The sequence below is a fragment of the Macrobrachium nipponense genome, chromosome 7 (genome assembly GCF_015104395.2).
Source record: "Macrobrachium nipponense isolate FS-2020 chromosome 7, ASM1510439v2, whole genome shotgun sequence".
In the NCBI taxonomy this organism is placed as follows: Eukaryota; Metazoa; Arthropoda; class Malacostraca; order Decapoda; family Palaemonidae; genus Macrobrachium; species Macrobrachium nipponense.
The window spans coordinates 10896379-10916864 of NC_061109.1; the positions used below are offsets into that span (position 1 = coordinate 10896379).

General features: G+C 46.1%; 1 protein-coding gene across 1 annotated transcript in view; it reads left to right on the plus strand.

The window, feature by feature from the left end:
• Positions 1-20486, plus strand: part of LOC135217537 (serine/threonine-protein kinase atr-like) — a 796062-nt gene that overhangs the window by 22770 nt on the left and 752806 nt on the right. The window contains 1 exon segment of the mRNA XM_064253504.1: positions 20095-20344. Coding sequence (XP_064109574.1) covers positions 20095-20344 — 250 coding nt within the window.

The window sequence follows — 20486 nt, forward strand, 5'->3', positions numbered from 1 at the left end:
TGTCGACGTAAAATACGTCCAGTCGGCGTTTAAGGGTTAAGGTAGGCTTTGCTAAAGAGAGACCTATTATTTTTTCCTTATATTGCTGGTCGGAGCAGAGGGGTTTTCAAGAGGAGCTGCAGAAGATTTTCTAGCCTCGTCTATTAGGCTATGTGGTCAGTCTTTTGACAATATTGCCTCAGTCATAACATCTTGTCTTCTGAGACTGCTGTAATTCAGATTACAGACTTTCTCCCCTTCCTGAGGAATAGGAGGAACTTCGTCTTCTTCGAGCATTAAAGGCTATATAGCTATGCTTAGCTTGATCTTTAAACATTGAGGGCTGGATCTCTCTTAAAACCCCGACACCAAGGACCTGTTAAAGTCTTTTGATATTATGTGAAATGGAATCTGAATGTGGTACTGAAATGGCTGATGGGCCCATCTTTTGAGCCTTAGGACTGCTTCCCTTAGGAATTTGACTTGTCAGACTCTTTCACTTTGCATTAGCTGCAGCTAAACATGTCAGTGAACTTCAAGCAATTGAAAAGAAAGTGGGTTTCTCTCAAGGGGGGACAGTTTTTTCCTTTCACTCTAGGTTTTCTGGCAAAGAATGAGGACCCATCCAAGCCCTGGCCTTGTTCTTTCACAGTTAAGAACTTAACAGAAATCCTAATTCAAGAGAAAGAAGAGAAAGTCCTATGTCCAGTCAGAGCTCTGAGACATTACCTGTGTAGGACAGAAAAGATCAGGTGTTCAGTAAGGGCATGGTGTTCAGTAAGGAACCCTTCTTGTCAACTGTTAAAGAATGCCTTGTCGTTCTTTCTGACAGATTTAATTAAAGAAGCACACGCCCAGATCCAGGAGGAATTCTTACCAAACTTTAAGAGTGCATGACATCAGAGCAGTGGCCACTTCACTGGCATTCAGACATCACATGCCCTTGTCCTCCATGATTCAGTCCACTTGCTGGAATTGGGTCAATTTTTGCATCATACTATTTGAAGGAGGTAGGAACTGTGGCTGGCATGGTATTGCTCCTACTGTCTTTTTGTCTTGGTGTAGGGTTTTCAAGTTTTAGGGAGCCTGGGGGTACAAGGTCCCTGGAGTATCCACCAGACTTAGTGGATAAGTTGGTTTTTATCAAGTGTTTTTAGATTAGGTGATAATGTTGTCTGGTCTTTATATTGGTATTGTGCCCAGGGCAAGGGCACTTCTTTATGCTTTGTTAGCCATCAATCATATCCTTTGCTGCACAGCTCCCACTAAAGTAGAGATTCCCCCATGGGCTAAGCATCCACGCCGCTACAGGTTAAGGTGAGTATCAATCAGAGGCAGTATTCACTTGCAGTAGCTCTCTTACTAGATAAGGAAACAACAAGCATTGCATTCAATGCTGGCAGATTCTTTTATTTCGAAGTCATTATCATGCTTGAATGTTTTGGAATTGATTATGTCAATGTGTCCCACCCCCATTCAATGTGGGATTCAGCTATATAATTACTTGGTAAGTTACTTATATGAAAATGGTACTATTTTCATAATAGAATCAAGTTTCATATATACTTAAAAAGTAATTACTATATTGGAGTCCACTTTCCTCCCCTTTCATGGACATGAGGGTACAACAATTTTTTATGGCTGCTAGGTTTTTCCTGTCTTCCCTGTAGTGGGCAGGGTCTGTCACCTAGGTAAAACAATTAAGAAGCACTTCCGCGAAAGTCAAAAAACTTGTCGTGCGAGATAAATACCTGGTAAGTATGTATGATACTTAATTTTATTATGAAAGTACCATATTTTTCAAATTACCTAGGTGTAATTTATACATAAGTGTACATACCAGAGCTTTTCATTGCAGTTTTCATCTCATCCACCCTACTTTGCCCATGAGGCTGAAGGGAAAATTGCTTAGAAATAGCAGGTGAGTTAGGGGTATTAACTCATTCACACTGCTAATTAACTTCCTTGTTATCAGTTTCAATGACGTGGCTCATGCTGAAGGAGACTATATAAAAGGTTCTGGTTTGTATACCTACAAAATAACAAAGTGCTTAAAATATGTTTTTATACATTCAACTTACCTGTCAGATATATACATAGCTATTGACTCCGTCGCGCCGACAGAATTTCGAATTTCGCGCACACGCTACAGGTAGGTCAGGTGATCCACCGCGCCGACGCTGGGTGGCGGAATAGGAACCCATTCCCGTTTTCCATCAGATTTTTCTGTCGGCCATACTGGCAACATCGTTGTTGGTATCTCCGGCTGGATTTCGTTTTTGGATACAATTGATCATCGTTTTGGACCCTTTGGTGACGTATTTGGATCGTTGTACTGGCATACGCTTTTGTGGATCGTTATTTGGATTTTGGCTTGGAATTTTCATCATGATGTCTGATTCTGGAAGTGTGGTGAGAATGTGTGTGAATGAAGGGTGCAAGGTGAGAATGCCGAAAGCTTCGGTTGATCCTCACACTGTATGTAAAAGATGCAGGAAGTATGAATGCTCGATGGATAACACTTGTCATGAATGTGAGAGTTTGAGTGCTGAAGGGTGGAAGTCTCTAACTTCTTATTTAAGGAAATTAGAGAAAGACCGGTTAAGGAAGTCATCTTCCAAACCAAGCCTAGCTCTCAATCTTCAAGTGGTTTGGTGAGTAATATTGTACCCTCCTCTAACATTATGAATGCTCCTTGTAATATTTGGTCAGGTCCTTCTCCGAATGCAGATCCTACGGACTCTGCTTCGGAGATAGCAAGCCTTAAAGCTGCGCTTATGAAAATGGAGCGTAAAATGGCTGCCATAGAAGGTAAGCAAAGTAGTGCTGTGGAAAGTGATGTGAATTTCCCCAGTGAAGTGGAGGAGGCGTCTGATTGGCTTCACAACGCTCCCAGGCCTAGACCTCTTTCAAGCTCCCAAGCCCAGAGGAGAAGGAATGTCAAAAGCCTTACGGAGGTTATGGAGGATCCCCACCAGTCAGACGTCTCTTCGGCAGAATCTGTAACGTCACAGACTGCCAGAGAACGCATTAGAAAAAGCGTTTCTACGTGAATATTTATTTTTCGTCATCGGAGAATTCCTCACCTAAAAGAGGATGGAGATCAGCGGATCGTTCTCGTCCCTTGAAGAGGATCTGGGAAGAATCGGGTATAAACTCGAGTCCGGAACATTTTTCGGAGGACTCCCCGACAGAGAATAAGAAAGCAAAGGTTTTGGCTTCTCCCGATAAGTTGTGGGGAATGGAGAAAGAAGGCTCTCCTTCCTCTCGTTTAGACCAGAGAGAAGAAACGACGAAGATATTAAAAGATATGCAAGAGTCTATTGCTTCTCAGTCGGGTTCTTTCGAGAGACCTCCAAGAAGAAAGGATGTTAATCTTCCTGTGAAGAAGTCAAAAAACCCTTACTATCAACCTCCCAGAAAAGAAGATTCTTCATCGGATGAAGGGTCTATTTTTCACAGACCCGCGAGTTCGGGGCGCGAGGCGCCAGCCAGGCGTGAAGCGCCAGCCGAGCGCGAAGCGCCAGCCAGGCGCGGAGCGCCAGTCAGCCGCAAAGAGCTAACACGTAAGCGCGAGGCTCCAATCAGGCGCGACGCGGCAACCAGGCCCTATCCGATATCGCAGGAGACGACTAGACGCGAGAAGCTAGCCAGGCGCGAGGAGCCAGCCGCGCGTGAGAATTCCTACAAGCAGGAAGAGACAATCAGGCGCGAGGCGCCATCCAGGAGCGTAGCGCCAGCCAGACGAGAAGCGCCAGCCAGGCGCGAAGAGCCAGCCAGGCGCGATGCGTCAGACTGCGAGAAGCGCCTACCAGGCGAGAAGCGCTAGCCAGGCGGCCGCGGAGAGACATACAGGCGCGAAGCGCCAGCCAGACGCGACGCGATGGACTGCCGCGAAGCACCAACCAGGCGTGAAGCGCGAGTCGAGCGCGAGGCGCCAGCCGCGAAGAGGAGCCAGCAGCGAGGCGCGAAGCGCTAGCCGAGCGTCGGAGGCGCCAGCCGCGCGAGAAGATTCAACCAAGCGCGAAGCGCCAGTCAGGCGCAAGGCGCCAGCTGATCATGAAGAGCGGCAAGAGCGAGAAGTTATAAGGGGTAATAGAAGATCTTTTCATGTAATGTCTTCGGATAGCGAGTCTCCTACAAGTAGAAATCCTAATGCAAGGAAGCAACCTGGTACATTGAAGGTTACGGTTTCAACCTCCATGTCCTCAGGAATGTTTTGGTTGGGGATGCAAGAAAGGGAGAACTTCTAGATCTGTCAGTCTCTCTCTCCTTCTAGGAGTATTTCTCCTATAGGGGAATATGTCTACGGACAAGAATCTAATAAAAGAGCTCGCGCTTCTTCTAGGATGGAGTGGATGAGGTGTCGGAGGAAGAAACCCCGAACAATGAGGGGGTATCTAACTACAAAGTGTTAGCCTCTCTTCTCCTACAAGAATTTGGAGACTCTCTAAGCCCTGCAGCTCCTCCTTCCCCGAGATCTCTGTTCTCCAGTACGAAGGTTCCTAAATCGTCTTCGTATTTAAAAATGAAACCAGCCATATCAATGAAGAAGGCTATTCAATCTTTAAATAATTGGATGAAGGTGAAGAAGGAAGCTCAGAAGACAGTTTTTTGTGCACTCCTCCATGTAAGCTCGGAGGTAGGAGGGGAATATGGTACAGGACAGAGGAAGCGATGGGGCTTATGCTTCCATCTTTTCAAGCTTGGTTGAAGCATCGAGAAGACATGCTTTGAATACAGCTAAAGCATATTGGAGCATGTCAGAATTGGATCAACACCTCAAGGGACTTTTCCATGTACTAGAAGTTTTTAACTTCTTGGATTGGTCCCTTGGAGTGCTGGCCAAGAATGCAAATGAGCCAGATGCTTTAGAACCTGAAGTTTGTTCCGACACGGCATACAAACCTTCGGTCCTTTTACAATAGGAAGGTACTAGCGGCAGCTGGATAGGTCGTAAGCTTTCGAACAAGGGGTTCGGTAGTTAACTGCTTGTCCGATAGGCGCGCTCGGGGCTAGCGCGCGCGACTGGTAGGTAAACAAATCACTTTTGCTTTCGGCCTGCTGGCGTGTGGACGTGTATCATCGACTCTGCCCGCTCATCGTCGTTGCTTTCGCATGGTTGTGTTTTTCTTTTTCTATTTATCTAGTGAAACTGAATTGTAGTACAATCATTCATATTTATATCCATTGAATTCAAGTGTGAATTAAAGGATCTTGGTTTCACCACGCCCTCCGATTACCCGAGTGCCGGGACTGAAGGGCGTAAGTGCGGGAATTCATTTTCCCAGAAATGATCCTCGTATTGTATGCTCGGTGCCGACGGCGGGAGCGCTCGCTCCGAGCGTATATTTGGGTTTGGAAATGTGTAGATGAAAATCGTAAGTAAGTGCTCTTTTCATTTATATTTTTTTGACCTGTATTCCCGTTGCCGAGCGAATGCGCTCGGCACGGAAACTTATTCTGTATGGAAGTGGAATCGCAAGTACAGTATTCTTTTTCATTTTCATATATTTTATTTTGATTGTAGCAATACTCATTTCGGATCAGGTTCCGCTCTTACCCGGAAATTGATCCTTTCCCCTTGTTTTTTATTTGAATGAAGTGAAATCGCAAGTGCAGTTCTTTTTCATTTTCATTTTTTATTGAGATTGCATTGTTTACTGGGATCAATGTTTCCGCTAGTTTCCCGGGAATTGATCCTTCCCCTTTTTATTTGTATGAAGTGAAATCGCAAGCGCAGTATTCTTTTTCATTTTCATATATTTTTTGATTGCATCAATTCATTATGGATCAAGGTTTCCATAAACCTTGATCCATAAAGGTAAGGAATGGATCCTTTTACCCTTGCGTCGGTACCGAGGCGCAAATGCGCTCGATCCGAGCCCTTTATTCATTGTGAAGTGAATCGTAATGCAAGATTGCATCATATTTATTTGGTTCAAGTTCCGCTCAGTCAGGGAATTGATCCTTATGCCCCTTGCATTCGGGCCGATGGCACGATTGCTCTCGGGCTCTTATATTGTTGTTGGGCTACATGGGTGCTGTGCGGGGGTGGGGAACGAGACCCCCCGAATCCCCCCCCCCCCGCTCAGCTCCCACAGATGGCCCTTCCCCTTCCCTGGGGGGGGGGGTTTATGCGGCATTCGGGTTCTCCTTCGCTGCCGATCCGTCGAGCGCGTGAGCGAGGGCGCGGTGCCCGATGTACAATTGTATTTTCGGGGTTCTTCCACTCGTTCGGAGAGGGCTCACCCCCCCGCGCGAGGGGACTTCCCCCCCACTAATCGCTACTACTGTTATTTCCGCAGGTGCTACTGCCACGAGGGTGGACCTTGGTGAGGTATGGGCGTCCTTCCATTTGCAGGGCGTGCTAGTGTCCATGGGGCTGCGGTTCTATGTCTGGGCCTACTGCGGTCACCCATGGAGTGGTGACCACGCAACCAGGTGACGACGTCCCTCCGCACCTGGTGTACTCGCCTCACGTGGTAACAGTCTTGCCTACAGCCGCTGTGAAGTGCCGTTCGCCGTACCGAGAGGTGGGGGCGTGCCGCCGCCGCTCGTGGGTTGCCGCGCTGCAGCGACCACACTTCCGATGCCCTAGAGCTCGCCCCTGGACCTGCCGCCGGACCAGGATGTTGCTGGCTGCTGCTCCATCTTCCTGTGTTTACCGGTGCTGCCTGCCGTACCTGCCGATTCTGGGCTGACTGTCCAGCAGTTGCTGCGCTGGCTGTCCCTGCCGTTGGCTGCGCTGGCTGTCCCTGCCGTTGCTGCGCTGGCTGTCCCTACCGATGCTGTGCTGGCTGTGCCTGCTGTTCCTGAGATGCCCATACCTGCTGATGTCGTCCCTGTTCGTGGTGGTACTACCCCAGACTTTGGTCTGTCTGTACAGGTGCGTCGGGCCCTGTGGCTTCGGCTACAGCAGCCCCGGCTCCGCCCTGGATAGCAGATCTTACGTCTGTCCTGAGGAAGCTGACGAAGAAGAGGAGGAAGGTGTCGTCGTCGTCGTCTTCATCTTCTTCATCGTCGTCGGCTGCCAAAAAAAAAAGCCTCTTCCCCTTCGACTTCTAAGGCTTCACAGCCGAGGAAGAAGAAGGTTGCCTCCTCCCTCCTAAGAAGTCTCCCTCGGGAGCTTCTCGGGACCGTCTCACCTCGGTGGGACGGGAGGGTTCCTTCCGCTGGCCCTCCTGCTCCTTCGGAGCGGGGCCCGTCTCTTCTTCCGCAAGGAAGAAGACTACGGGGACCAGAGGGGTACCGGCTAACACCGGTACTTCCTCGCCTGGTGTCAGTGGTTCTGCCACTGCATCAGGGTCCGTCTCGGCTCTCGTTCGCGGGAGGTACCGAGTGTACGGTCGCCTACCAGCGACCGTGCAGCCAGGAACCAGACCTCTGAGTCCGCTCAGCGTCAGGTTCACGGCACGGGGCGAAGGAGATGGTGACAGCCGCTCACGTGACTCTCACCAGACCAGCTCTCACTCTCGCGGCGAACAGCTGGCTACCCGGGGACGTGACGGTTCCACGACCGGCCACGGGCTGAGGCTGGGAAGAGGTGTCCTCCCGTTTCGCCGGTGCCAGCCCACGGCTGGAACCAGCGACGTGACGTGCCGTGAGGACAAGCACCGGTCTCACTGTGACAGTGGAGCCTGCAGGTCGCCTGACCGTCGCTCTCACAGAGAGCGATCGGGTACGGCAACCAGCACCAGCTCTTCTGACACTCGAGATCGGGGCCGCTGTGCTCAGTCCAGCCGTTCTCCACAGCGAGACCAGGCCTGCAGCTCGATCGCCACCGCGGGTTGACGATCGCCTGCAGCCCTCCAAGCCTGCTGGTTCTGCCAGCGAGCGAGGAGGGAGCGTCAGGTCTGCCTCTCCCGTACCTTCAACCTCCTCGGGTTACACCGGGAGGAGCGAGGTATTGAGGAGTGATCGTGAGGGGTGCGCCCCTCATGATCCCACCACGACGCCTACGTGCCAGGCACGGTTCTTGGACCGGCCAGGACGTATGCCGCAAGTGGATGGAGAAGACCGAGAGGGCTGTCGCTGTTCCCCACCCCCTTCTTAGGAGGAAGGTTCTCGGAATATGCTCTTGTTCGAAGGGCTTAAACGGTCCTACTCTGCAAGATGCTGTGACTTCCGAGATCCAGAGGAACTTTGCCGAGGTTATGGCGCTGATTCGTCAGCACAACGACCTCGGGGAAGGATCGCCGCTCCCACCAGCAGAGCCACGTCTCTGCTCGAGTCGTTTTGGGGCCCGAGAGGGAACCCAAATCGACGGTGGGTCTGCCGCGATCGGAGCTTGCCGACTGTGTTGAACCAGGTAGTCTCTCGTCTCCGGACAAGAAGGCTCTCTCAGTTCTGGCGGTCGAACAAGCTACTTCACTTCCTCTACTGCGACAGAGGCGTTTCTACGTGTCTTCGGACACCGTATTTGAATACCCTTCGGTCCTTCTGAGGTTTCGACCTCGACGAGGACTGGAATGAGTCGGAGGACGGTATCGGCTCTCTCCTGTCAGGTGTCGATCAGCCCCACCCAGACGACGTTCACAGTGGCGGCAGACCCTTACCTACAGTATGAGGTTCGTAACCCTCCTCGGGGGAAAACGTTTTCTCCTGACGATACGTTTTCCCAGGCTCTGAGAGGCCATCGCCGTAAGGCGATGGCTGCTCCTTTTCTTCTCCAACTGCTAGTTCCGCTGGGAAGGCGAGCCAGTATCCAATTCTCCCCCATTCCCTCTCTCCTTACGGCTACGAGGGAAAGGGGAGGGATCCTACAGAGATTTCTCTGTAAGATCCCACGTTAGGGGCTGCGCTAGGCCGGGGGGACCTTCGGGTCCTTACCTGACGTAAGCCCCGGTTTGTTGAGGAGGGATCCTGCCCCTTTCTCGATTCCTACGGGAATCGAGAGGACCACCAGCCGATATCGTTTGACGAATTCGGTGGGGGGTTTCGCAGAGTGCTTAGAATTCTACGGAATTTCTAGCGCACTCAGAGTGTTCGAGTTTTTTACGATCTCCAAACACTTAGGCGAGACCACGGTCCAAAGTGAGCGAGAATCCCCGATAATTGTTACACGATAATCGGGAACCTCGCTTATGCTCGAATTCCTGTAATTTCTAGCATTTGGAAGAAGACTGCTGCTGGAAGAAGAGTATCTCACAGTAGGACGTTTAACCTGGAATAGAGAAGAACGGACGGGGAACTTCCAGTTTGGCTTGAACTATCGTCTTCGGTATTCTGTTCACCATTGAAGCTTTCCTTTGGGAAAGACTTCTCCTTCACTCTCTTGACTAGAGAACGAAGGTGGTCGATCTCCAATCCTTATTCTCATTCCTCGAGGGAAAAGAAGTTTAGGATGGAGGTCGTGGTACAGAACCTACAAATATACTACGTATATTACCCTCGCGACATGATTCTTTTAACAGTTGAATTGTCCGGGGGGTAAGGCGCATACCGTAGTTAAACTCTACGGTTTGTGACCGAGACGAATTGTATCTTAATTGAACTGCAACTCGGGGTTGCCTGCAACCTCCCAGCAGTTATCAGTTTCGATTTTAGATACTTGGTATTGTCATGACAACACCAAATCAGCTTTTGTATTTACCGAAATCCGTTTCGGTTAAATATAATTGCTCGAGGCGTATTCTTTATTGCTCGATGGTTCTAGCCAGTCCGAACGCCTTCCTTCGTGGAATAATGGATTACCTGGCAACTCAGGATGACGAGTCACCGAGAGCTACTGCGTATTGAACTGCCTGATAGCGGCTCAGTATCAGCTAGGTCTCGGAGATGCACGGTCGGTTACGTCTCTCTCTCTCCCCTGGTTTGATTGACTACCGAACCGTATCTCTGCCCAACCAACAATCATGGACTTAGGTCTCTGATTAACGGGGATTCTCGCAATAATGAAGGACCATCTACTGCTGTGACGCTCGATTTCATCGCCTTCGACATTGCGAGAATTTTCAACAGAGATATCTCTTGGACTCTTTCATCTTTCTGTTTACCGCACGGTAACAGAAGTCTGTACTAGTCAACCGCTTCATCGCACCGCGATAATGCGAATGATTTGTTTGCAGACATCTGAGTTTGTCTTCAAAATATCTCGTATTCGTAGGTGTGCAATTATTCATTGCTCGCCCCGAATTTAACAGATATGTCAGAAGACATCGCCTACTCTCCGACCTGACAAGCTGTCTACATTCCCACATGTTCAGCACATGCAGAAGCAGTTCTTCAGGCAGATTTCCCTGTCTTCATTACTGAAAAGCGCTCCGCTTTTATTGCAACTACGATCCTCACCGGACAGCAATGAATAGCGGTTAGCGTTCTCAGTCTTTGTAGCACAGGTTCAGAATCTTGAGAATCCTTCTCTCGGTTCAGCTGTGAAGACGTAGGTTGCATTTTCTGTACACCTTCGTCTTCAACGACACATAGTGTTGTTCTCCTTAGCCGAGAATCAGCTATACTATGAGTTATCTTGCCATCAAGGACCTCGGTCTCTAGAAGGCAAGTGACTTTCGCCTGTTGGGGCACATGCCTTAAGAGAGTCATCACCTTGCCTTCTGGCATCGGTGACGAACAAATTATTTGTTTAGTCTCTTGGCATAACCCTTTTAAGGCGAAGGTCACGTGACTTGCTCGGGTGCTTGGACAACTTGCCTCCATACCGAACGCAGTCAGTCGGCAGCTGTCAGAGCTCCCAAGTCTGTTACGAACTTCGCTGTGGACTTAGTTCGGTTGTTCCATAACAATCTTTTCTTCGTCCTAACGGCTTGTCACAGTACCCATACCATCGACACCCAACATTGAGTGTCGGTGTCCTATCCACTACCGAGAACAACAACTTCGCTGCAGACGGATAGACCAGTATGGGTACAGGACATCACCGAAGTTGAGAAGAGGGATAGGTCATTACGACCATTCCCTTCTTTTCCTCTGAGGTAATGCATGACTTTTTTACTGCGAAGTCAAGCATCCAGGGGATGGGGATTCGTGACGCTCGATTTCGTACCGAATTCGTAGCGAAGACTCTGAACCCTTCGGTTCCTGACGATCGGTTAGAGTCCTTCACAATCCCCTCCCTAATGGACTTCACCGCCTTCGATGCGAAGGAGATGCTGCTTTGTCCTGTGAAAGCGCGACCCGCGCTTTCTGAAGAAACTCGACATCCCAGGCTGAGTGTTGAAGACTCTTCGTCAGCACCAAGATGACCTAGAAGTACACTCCCTCGAGTTACACAAGAACTTCTCCGTGGCGCAGGTACTGAAGGCAGGGGTCTGGTACAACCAGACCACCGGCACCTCCTTCTACCTTTTGGATATTGCCCACAGGTCCTTGGATCGTTTTCCTTAGGACCCGTGGTGGCTGCTCAACACGTTGTCTAGCTAACCCAGACCCTAGCAGGCTGAACAGCATCGAGTCCTGGTGTGACTGTAAGAATAGATAAGTGAATGAGAGAGTGACTGGCTTCTCTTCCTATCTTTTTCTCCCCCTACCTCCTGGGTAGAGGGATACGGTCATCACCTTGCTGGATAAGGACGAGATGCCGGTGAGCTACTCGACAGAGCCCCATCCTATCCCTTTCACTAGGGATGGGAGCGAATATCCACCACTTCCTCCTACAAGGGGGGGGAAGTGGATGCCAACAAGAGACAAACCCATAACTTTATGTTGCCTCTGCAAATAGGAACTTGTTCTTGTTTGCTGGTACGAAGAGATACGCTTGCCTCTCTCTTAGTACTTGGTCCAGAGGTCTGACCATTGATCCTGCGGTGCACACCCCGATCAATCGGACAGAGGCTTGGATCCTCCCTCGCTCTTACGACCAGGGAGGCATTCCAAGGTTGGGCGAACACCAGTCTGTTCACAAAAGACTCAGATTCCTCCACCAAGAAGTGGAGTCTTCCTATTGTAAAAGGACCGAAGGTTTGTATGCCGTGTCGGAACAAATGACAATTTGTCCAAAATTGCATTTTTCCTAACTATACAAACTGAGGTCCTTTTTACACATAGCCCCACCTCATGCCACCCCTCACTCTGCAGTTTTTGCTTGGGCCAAAAGCAAAAGTGATTTGTTTTACCTACCAGTCGCGCGCGCGCGCTGTCGGACAAGCAGTTAACTACCGAACCCATTGTTCGAAAGCTTACGACCTATCCAGCTGCCGCTAGTACCTTCCTATTGTAAAAGGACCTCAGGTTTGTTATAGTTAGGAAAATGCAATTTTGGACAAATTGTCATTTTACATTGCATTTTATCCTGTATGGATAAGTGGCAGTTTCAGGATGGATCGGGAGAATTGTCATCTCTATTTGGAGCAGGAGTATGAAGAAGAGATCATTATTTGGTTCATTTCTAACCAAAACGGCGGCTCTCCATCAAAGGTCAGCCCTGTTATACGCTCCTCTCTCGGATCACCCTTTTCCCGTTCGCACTTGGTGAAGGAAATTTCAAAGTCTCTTGCTGAAAAGGCAACCCAAGACTTATTAGTACAATCCTCCAAGAAATCAAGACCAACAGTACCAGTAGCGCAAGAAAAGACTACTCGTTACTCCAGGTAGTGCCTTTTTCGGTAGAGGGTTGCCCCCCCATCTCTCGTCCTCCAACGAAAAGGAAGACAGCAGAAAAGCGAGGAGGTCCTCCTTTAGAATCTTTCAAGAAATCAAAGTAGCAGCAAGGTCCTCCAAACATCTGTAGGGGCCAGGCTCCTAAACTTCGTAGGGGAATGGGAAGATAAGGGAAGCCGACCCTTGGACGCTAGCAGTCTTGGGGAAAGGTTACATTATACCTTTCAGGACAGACACCTTTGTCCGAATTCCCCAAAGGAACTGTCGGCAAAGTACAAGGACCCTGTTCTGAGGGAGACACTTCTTCAGATGGTGATAGGAATGAAGGACAAAGAGGCAATAGAAGAGGTTCAGGATCCTTCCTCTCCGGGGTTTTACAACCGCCTGTTTTTAGTTCCAAAGGCATCCGGGGGATGGGAGGCCAGTCTTGGACGTGAGCATTCTGAACAAATATGTGGAAAAGAAAAAGTTCTCGATGGAGACTTCTGCCTCGGTACTTTTCAGCCCCTGCGAAAGAGGAGACTGGATGGTCTCTAGACCTGCAGGATGCATATTTCCACGTTCCTATTCACCCGTCATCAAAGAAGTATCTCAGGTTTGTGATTCAAGGGAAAAGTCTACCAGTTCATGGGCTTGTGCTTCGGCCTCTTCTCCACGGCTCCACAGGTATTTAGTACCTGAGCGGAACGTAGCTAGATGGCTACACCTGGAAGGCATAAGCGTCTCTGTACCTAGACGATTGGCTGATAAGAGCAAAATCCCAGGAACAATGTTTGGAGGATCTGAAGAAAACATTAGAATGACAAAGGAATTAGGACTTCTCGTGAATCTCGAGAAATCGCAGATGACCCCCAGTCAGGACATAGTCTTATTTGGGGATTCAGATGAATTCTCGGGATTTTCGGGTTTTTCCGTCCCAAAGAAAGGATTCTTCGGGGGATTCAGAAAGTTACATCCTTCCTAAAGAAGACAGGAGTTTCAGCCAGGGAGTGGCTGAGCCTTCTAGGGACTCTTTCTTCCCTGGAACAATTTGTATCCCTAGGAAGACTTCATCTAAGGCCTCTACAATTCTTCCTAAAGAGATCTTGGACTTGGAAGAAGGGCCATCTGTCGGGAACACGTTTTCCCGGTAACATTAGAGGTGAAGAAACACCTAAAGTGGTGGCTGTTCCCACTCAAAGAGAACAAGGGAGTGTCCCTAGAGGTTCGGAACCCAAACCAAGTCTTGTTCTCAGACGCTTCAGAAACGGGATGGGGAGCGACTCTAGGGGCAAGAGAAGTCTCTGGCAAATGGAAGAAAGAACAAAGAGATTGGCATATAAATGCCCAAAGAACTATATGCAGTGTTTCTGCATTAAAATTCTTCGAGTCAGAAGTAAGAAGAAATCAAGTGATTCAAGTCAACGCAGACAACACTACGGCGTTGGCTTATATCAAAAAACAGGGGGGGACGCACTCGTTTTCCCTATTCGAGATAACGAAGGATCTGTTGTCATGGATGGAGGAGAGGAATATTACCCTCCTGACCAGATTTGTGAAAGGAGAAAGAAATATCAGAGCAGACAGGCTCAGCAGGACGAAACAAGTTCTCCCCACGGAGTGGACTCTGCACGAGCAAGTCTGCCAAAGTCTGTGGAACCTATGGGGGAGGCCGCAGATAGATTGTTTGCGACGTTCCTGTCAAAGAGGATAGAGAACTTCTGCTCCTTAGTAGAAGACCCGAGAGCGATAGCGGTGGATGCCATGCTACTGGAATGGTCGGGACTCGACGCTTACGCTTTCCCTCCATTCAAGTTGCTAGGAGTAGTGAGAAGAAGTTCGTAGCATCAACAGGGACGAGATTAACTCTCATCGCCCCGTTTTGGCCATCCCAAGATTGGTTCACAGAGGTACAGGTATGGACAGTAGACTATCCAAGATCTCTTCCAAACAGGATAGATCTTCCCCCTCAGACAACCCCACTTCAAGAGGTTCCATCAAAACCTCCCCGCTCTCGCTCTGACTGCCTTTCGACTATCGAAAGTTTGGTCAGAGCGACGAGGCTTTTCAAGCAAGGCTTCGAAAGCAATTGCTAGAGCCCTGGAGATCGTCAACTATCCGGGTCTATCAATCGAAATGGGATGTATTTAGAAGATGGTGTAGGAAGAATAAGCTGTCCTCCTCCGATTACCTCTGTGACCAATATGCAGATTTTCTGTTATTCCTGAGAGGAGGAATCCATCTGTCCGTGGCTACAATAAAGGATACCGAAGTATGCTCTCAGCGGTATTTAGAAATAGAGGCTTAAACTTGGCAGAGGATAGAGATTTGCACGATCTCATAAGATCGTTCGAGACGTCAAAATCTATATCCTCTACTCCGCCAAGTTGGAATCTGGATGTTGTGCTCAAATTCCTTACATCGGAAAAATTTGAACCTCCCGACCGTGCCTCGTTCAGGGATTGGACGAGAAAGTGTGTGTTTCTCATAGCCTTAGCGGACGGCTAAGAGGAATAAGTGAAATCCATGCCCTAGATCTCGGGTGGGTTTTAAGAAAGACGCAGCCATCTGTTCTTTTCAAACTCTGTTTTTAGCAAAAAATGAGAACCCTTCGAAACCATGGCCAAGGAGTTTTGAGGTGAAAAGTCCTTTCAAACTTAATGGAGACGAAATTGAAAGAACTTTATGCCCGGTTAGAGCTCTTAGGTTCTATCTTCAAAAAGAAAGAAGAGTTGAAGGCATGTAAACAGAGTCTATGGTGCGCAGTTCGGGACACGAAAAGACCAATGTCCAAGATGCGCTAGCGTATTTTTATTAGAAGTGTGATTATGGAACGCTCATAGCGATTGTGCAGAGGATTCCTTTAAATTATTACGCGTTAAAGCTCATGAGGTAAGAGCAGTGGCAACATCATTATCATTCCAAAAGAATATGTCCATGAAGGACATTATTAATGCGAACCTATTGGAGATGCAACTCGGTATTTGCATCCCACTATCTTAGAGATGTTAAAATTACCTATGACAAGTGCTTCTCTCTAGGTCCTTTTGTGTCTGCGGATACAGTGCTGGGACTGAGGACACATACCGATCCTTAAACTTTTATGAAAAGTCTAATACTTCCATACCATACTGGTGGGATGGGCTCTAACTTTCTTACCTGACGGCTAGTTGTTGCACAGGCGGCCAACGGCCTTGTTTAGGTAAGGAACTTTGAGTTTATCTACAGGATAGGCTTGGATAAAAACGGTGTCTTTGATTACGGAGATCTCCACTATTTGAGGCAGTTTTTGTTACTATTGGTAAAAGTGTTGGTGTCGCACAGGCGGCCATAGCCCTTGCTAGTGAGGAACTAGAAATGTGCCTTTTAAACGGAGTAGGATTAAAGACATTGTCTAAATTCGTACAGGGACCTCTCCTTTTAAGACAGTATCAGGATTTTCTGCTGACACGAGTGCTTGGGCTAGCACAGGCGGCTTTGGTGCTTTTGACAGTATGAGAATGTGCATAGGTCTTACAAGCGAGGTAGTACAAATTGAAATTAGCCTATATTTGTTTATTTTATTTTATTTATTTTTCATAAAGAATTAGGTGTAAAATATTGTGATTGAGTTTTTTGGTTGTTTGCAAGGAGTCCGGGGATGACTTCTTGCAATCTTAGATACAACATTTGGTTAGGTTAAGGTGATCAGGATCGGGATTGTGCTCCTTAGGAAAAAAGGTTCTTGTCATATAAGTGGATTGAAACCTTTGACATAGCCCTTATAGGATCGGCCAAGTAAGTGGATAAGAACCCCTTTGAGACCTACAAGAACTCTTAGCAATAGATCAATATCTCGCTGAGGCTCTTGAGGACTAAGCAGACTCCTGGGCATTAACCATGAAGTCTTCAGTCTAAACAGGTAGGAACCAAGGTTTTATGTTATTAATACCTACAACGATTGTTGTGTATTCCTGTTAAATCAGTTGTTAGCTGTCTTTCCCTTTACCCTCCTCCAATGGTGTGAATCAGCTATGTATATATCTGACAGGGTAAGTTGAATGTATAAAAAATGATATTGTTATGATACAATAAAGTTTTATACATACTTACCTGGCAGATATATACAATTAAACTACCCACCCAGCCTCCCCTCAGGAGACAGATGGTGTAGAAAAAATCTGATGGAAACAAAACGGGAATGGGTTCCTATTCCCGCCACCGCCCAGCGGCGGCGCGGTGGATCACCTGACCTACCTGTAGCGTGTGCGCGAAATTCGAAATTCTGTCGGCGCGACGGAGTCAATAGCTATGTATATATCTGCCAGGTAAGTATGTTATAAAACTTTATTGTATCATAACAATATCATGATTATCAGTACCAGACCCTTGAGGTTCCTGGTGACCTGAGAAGTCTAAAGATCTGGATTTTACCTCCCACTAAAATAGTAGCAAGGCATAAAAAACTCAAGGTTTTATTAATTTTACCTTGAAATCTTGTATGTTCTCTAGTTGACTATATTTTATTGGGACCAAAGCAATTAGTAATTGAGCTGCTTATTAAGGGTGGTACTCATCAAAGGAAATAGACTCAGGACTTTTGTTTACTTGACAATTCTAAGCATGATTTCCTCTGTACATACTGTTCTAGACTATACAGTTCAGTGAAGTGACTTTTGTAACATTTTGTGTAGGGGTAAAGCAGAATATAACTTGCTTGACTTCAGGACATTGGAAATTCATGTAGTAAAAAATATAGATTACATGTATTGTAAAGATTTCAAATGTCCTAAGGATTTAGTTTCATCCTTTTCTTTTTCAGCATCCACTTGAAGCTCAGCAAATTTAACACACCTTGTTGTGTTTTATTAGAAGCAGGAAGAATGAGTGGAAATATGTAAGTAAAGTTCTCTTAATTATATATGGTATACTGTAGTTAGTTTACTATTTATGTATTACCAATTATTTATTATAGTATACATATACAGTAGCCCCGTTATTCACTGTGAATCTCAGGAACATGAATAGGGGGATCCACTGTATATATATATATATATATTATACAATAAGGATAACCTTTTCTTTACTTAAACTGAAAGAAATAATATTGTAGAATGGAAGGAAAACAAAGTGATGGTAAATGTAATAATATTTTTCAAGTTAGTTATAGTTCATATGAAAAGGAACTGCAACCTCCTATGATCACTACCAAACTTTTCACTACCTTATCCATGAAATCTGTTTTGTTCAAATTGATTTTTATCACCATGTATGCTGAGCATACATAACTCAGAGAGTCGTTCATCTGACAGTAGATCTCAGCTCTGTTTTCACTCGCTGAAGTGTACTGAAGGGCCTTTCCTCTGTGCATGTAGTTACTGGCAGAGTCAAAAGAATGAGTGATTTTTGTTTTAGGATTTCATGGGCGGCTGAGCCACTTCACTGAAGAATTTACATTCCCTATCATCATCAGTCAAATATTTTTCAACTGGTGGAGATGAGGGGGTGAATAGGGGAATACTCCTTGCTTACCTATTGTTACAACTCACCTTTTCTTTGCCTTCCTAGTAGAACAGATGTGCTTTGCTTATCATGTTCCCCTATGTGATTAGTTGAGTAATGGATGAATAGCCTGCTACCCTTTTTTTCTTGTTTACATTGTTTGTTATCTGTCTAGTTCTTGTTTTATTTTCATCCAAGATTGAGAAAAATAGGATGCAGTGCTGTTGTGAGGAGGGGGCACCCCCTAGGTGCTTTATGTCTCCTGCATTGGTAGACCCTTTGGGTATTGTCCCATTTTGTACGGGGAAGGTGGGCACTTGTTCTTCCCCCCCTGCAAGGAGTTTTGTGTTTAATCTTCCCTGCAGTGGAGGAAGGACAAGAAGCATTTGCCAGAATCCTCAGTGGGATGACTATTCCCTTGAGTTCTTCTAGTTCATTTCTTCCACCATCTTCCATTCTAACCTCTGCATGCTAATAGTGCAGCCCCCTCTTGGAGGGATAACGCTTGAGTGGATCAGAAATCTAGTTACTGTAGTATAGCCTTTCCCCAGAGGAAGGTAGTTTCATTTTAATCTCTTCCATCACTGTGTACTAGCTGGGTGGTTACTGAGTGCAGTAAGGCCTCAGACAATGTTGTAATGTGATCCAAGATGGGCATCATAAGTCAGAAAATTACTTTTGTTGAATAACCCTTTAAAAATAACCTAAACACCCTTGAAATATTTTTCAAACAATTATGGAATAAGTCATGCTAATCATGACATATGGGATGGTCCTAAGTCGAGGTGCAATCATAAACTATATAAAAAACCATAACAATATTAATTTATACATGAAATCATAATTCACCGGATAACACTTTAAGCGTTTTGTTTAATAAACATTAACAGACAGGAAAGTTTAACTTTTAAACCACAACTTCAAAATAAATCCTTTGTGGGTAAAGGTTGGAGAGGACCTCTACTCCAGAAGCTGAAAACAGAAAAACAAAAGCCATATATAGAAAAAAATGTACATACATTTAACACAGCACAAATTTTCAGTGACTGGCTGTAACAAGTTAACAATGTACAATATAAGAAATGGCTTCAAAACACTATATTTTTGAAATAACATAAAATAAACAAATAAAGACCAACCTCACTTCCACCCTGTGTGAGTCTCAGCTGTGAACTAAGGCGGCGGCTACGAAAAGGAGGATGGCGAATGGGGAGACAAAAAAAATGAAGATCGGAACTAAACCATTATTAGAACCCCCCAAAAAAACTAGCCTTAACAAATGGAAAGACATTAGCTTTCAAACAAACTTAAATCTTAAAAATAAAAAAAAAATTTAAATTTTTACAACCCCTAGCCTCTTTAAGCAGCACTGTAACATGGCCAATTATCTTTAATGAATCTTGACTACTGTTAAAGTTAGCTTAAGTCTTTGCACCATATACTTGATATTAAAGGATTCCCATGATTCTTAAAATTACTGAAAAACCCTTCATATTAAGGGACAAAAAGCATGCCAATGAACAGAAGGAAAAGGCATTAAATCAAATGATGTCACATAGAACTAAGTGCAGCAGATCGAGAAGTAAATTAAGTAGGAAAATTTTGTATGTAATTGTAAACAGTTGAACAGCACAACACAATACGTAACAACAAGAGTGATAATCCTGGTAAGGAAAATGGCATTGGGTAAGGCCATACAGAAAAATGAGACCTTGCCATTTGAGCCAGTGGAGGGTGAGCTGGACATGAAATTAGAGCCTTTCCTTTTTTGAGATCTGTAAGTTTGGTGTGGCTGGGAGCCGTATGCTTGGAGTAAGGCTGTTTAGCCTATATGCCTAATTGGTTTGAAGGCTGTTTAGCCTTCATGCCTAATTTGTTTGAAGGCTGTTTAGCCTATAGCCTAATTAGTTTTGTAAGAAAAGTGTTTAATTTATATATACTTTTACTGTATTCCTTTATTTAAGACAGGGTTTCCCTTTTCTCTCTTTCATACTTATGGTCTGATGCATCTGTTAATGCCCTTTATTCCAATGCATCTGTTAATGCCCTTTAATGTATCCAGTGACTGTTTATAATCAAGTTTAATTTTTTAAATAGGTAGTTGAAATTTATTTGAGCCCTTGTCCGCAGTGGTTGAGAGACCAGAATGATACTTTACGCAGCAAATTTATTTCTCTTGTTGGTCCGGTTTTTGCTGAAGGAGATGAAGCCAATATTTCAACAGTTTTGAATTCCCTATCCAGCTTATGTTACCAAGAAGGACTGTTTGTGACTCGTATGGACAGCGGGTCTGTTTGTTACTGAAGATGCTTCCAAGGGGTGTTTTCTGGCCGGGATAAAGCATCTGGTAAGTAATTGTTAGTAATATTAATGAACTAATAGTATGTCCTCTTTGAACATGGTTACTGATACTATAAGGTAGTTGACCAGATTGCTTCAGTGCATTAGTAAGTTAAGTTTTTTGTACATGAACTTCCCTGCCAGATATA